The sequence below is a fragment of the Tiliqua scincoides genome, chromosome 5, assembly GCF_035046505.1.
Source record: "Tiliqua scincoides isolate rTilSci1 chromosome 5, rTilSci1.hap2, whole genome shotgun sequence".
Lineage (NCBI taxonomy): Eukaryota > Metazoa > Chordata > Lepidosauria > Squamata > Scincidae > Tiliqua > Tiliqua scincoides.
This window is the reverse complement of record NC_089825.1, coordinates 108939271-108941487: the sequence shown is the minus strand read 5'-3', so window position 1 is coordinate 108941487 and position 2217 is coordinate 108939271. Positions and strand designations below refer to the sequence as shown.

At 44.6% G+C, this 2217-nt stretch overlaps 1 protein-coding gene across 1 annotated transcript; it reads right to left on the bottom strand.

Annotated features, from left to right (window-relative positions):
• Positions 1 to 906: 906 nt before the first annotated feature.
• Positions 907 to 1857, bottom strand: LOC136653062 (olfactory receptor 5V1-like). The gene has a single exon (XM_066629987.1). The coding sequence runs from the start codon at positions 1855 to 1857 to the stop codon at positions 907 to 909; it is 951 nt and encodes a 316-aa protein (XP_066486084.1).
• Between the last annotated feature and the right edge of the window lie 360 nt (positions 1858 to 2217).

Genomic DNA, 2217 nt, shown 5'->3' with positions numbered 1-2217 from the left:
CTCCTTATGCTGTGGACAATGACATTACGTTGACTAGTTCTTGATGAGGATGAGTTCCACAGGAAGGACTAGGTGCACAAATTGGTAATGCTCCTGGAGCCCAGCTTAATCCTGGATAAGCAGGTGTGGGCCATGGCTGGTCTTTTAGCTAAACTTGTTCCTGTCCCAGACAGACCTTGCCACATGGTTCAATCCTAACTAGCATCAGGCCAGCGCACGCCATTTACGGTGGTGGAAAGGTTTTCTGCTACTGTAAAATGGCAGATGGCGGTGAACTGTGCGCGCTACCAATGGCAATTTTTCCAAGTGCTGTTGCAAGAGGTGGCAGCACTAGAAGGAAATCACCAGACTCAGTTGTACCTGCTGGTACAGGTAAGCATCTGGTGAGAGTGGGGGATGGGAAACAGGGAGGAAAACAGGGGAGACAGGGTGGGCGAATTAGGAGCATTTTGGGGCAGGCGGGGGTATGACATGAGCTGCTCCCCCAATAACCTAACCCCTGTTATGTTCCTGACATGCCCCTTTAGATAAACAACTTGTGAAGATGAGAGGAACATTGAAGGCCCTCCCTAACTTTTGCAAACTCATACCTAGGTCAAACAAAAATCACCAGGAGATTTTCCATCAATCTTTATTATTATTTTTTTAGCAGAGGCCTTTACAAATGCATTAGTGTTTCAACAATTAGTACACAGAGTTGAGAACATATTTTGACCTTAGGTCAGAAGCAGAAGGAAACCAACAGGTGACCAATAAGACCTGATTCCAAGTCGCACAACAGCCACCTCCTACACTGCACTGGATACAGCACAGGCTAGTCAGCCTTCCTGTTCCAGTGCAGCATATGGTTGGGCTACCCATTGACTGTGTGTCACATCAGACCTTCTCAAGACATTGATCCCATACTTATAACCTCTTTTTCCCAAGCACTCTCCAAAAGGCCCCCTGCACTTCCTTGTTCCTAAAGCTATAGATCAAGGGGTTTAGCAGGGGAGTAATGATGGCATACAGCACAGAAACCAGGCGATCCTCTTCCAAGGAATGGTTCGAGGAGGGACGTATATAGGTGTAAATGATGGTGCCATAGAAGATGCTCACCACAGTGAGGTGGGAAGCACAGGTAGAGAATGCCTTGATCCTACCATGGGTTGTGTGGATTTTGAGCACTGCAGAGACAATGAGGATGTAGGAAAGAAGAGTCAGGGAGAAAGGCACAATAATGACCCCCACAGAGACAGTGAAGTTCATCAACTTGACAAGAAATACATCAGAGCAAGAAAGGTGCAGAATAGGAGGAATGTCACAGAAGAAATGGTCAATTTCATTGGAGTGGCAGAAATCTAGGGAAAAGATTAATGCTGTGTTGACAACAGAATTGATGTTGCCAATAATCCACGAAACCGCCAGCAAAATGCCACGGATGGGCTGTCTCATGAGCCGGGTATAGTGCAGAGGGTGACAGATGGCTGCATAGCGGTCATAAGCCATGGCTGAGAGAAGTACACATTCTGTGCCTCCCAAAGTGACAAAGAAATACATTTGGAGAGCACATCCTATGAAGGAGATGGATTTGTCCCCTGATAAGAGGTTCCACAGCATCTTTGGAACAGTGGTAGATGTGTAACAGATCTCTACAAAAGAGAGATTCCCCAAGAGGAAGTACATGGGAGTTCTGAGGCGTTGGTCAACTCTGATCAATATAATGATGACTAGATTCCCTGCCAAAGTCAACAGGTAGACTAACAGACCTATTGCAAAGAGAAGACTCTTGTTCTTTGGATCAATAGAGAATCCCTTGAGGACAAGTCCTGTGACACTTGTTTGGTTCTGAATTCCTTTTGGATTGATGGAGTCCATCTTCAGCCAAGATACTGTAACATCCTAGGCAGGAGACAGCATCACACTTTATACTGTTAATGCTGGAAATTTCAAAAAGATGTTTAAAAAATAAGATGTTTATTTGCTCCTGCTTTGGAAATGTAACAGAGTTGAACCACAGGGATTCTAGAGGAAAGATGAAAATGATACAATATTTTTATTTATTTAAAATATTTATACCCCGCCCTTCATCTGCCGGAGCAAATGTCCAGGGCAGATACTGTGATCCACCTTTCCAAGATGGTCATTCAGATGAAATTCTTTTTCAGCCAGACAGCCTCACTGAGGGCGAGAATTCTGTCTTTACAGAAAAAGACCTTGAACTACTAAATATAGAAG

What these genes read in the sequence shown, in the direction of transcription:
- LOC136653062 (XM_066629987.1), bottom strand. Translation starts at nt 1,857, where the DNA reads ATGGACTCCATCAATCCAAAAGGAATTCAGAACCAAACAAGTGTCACA.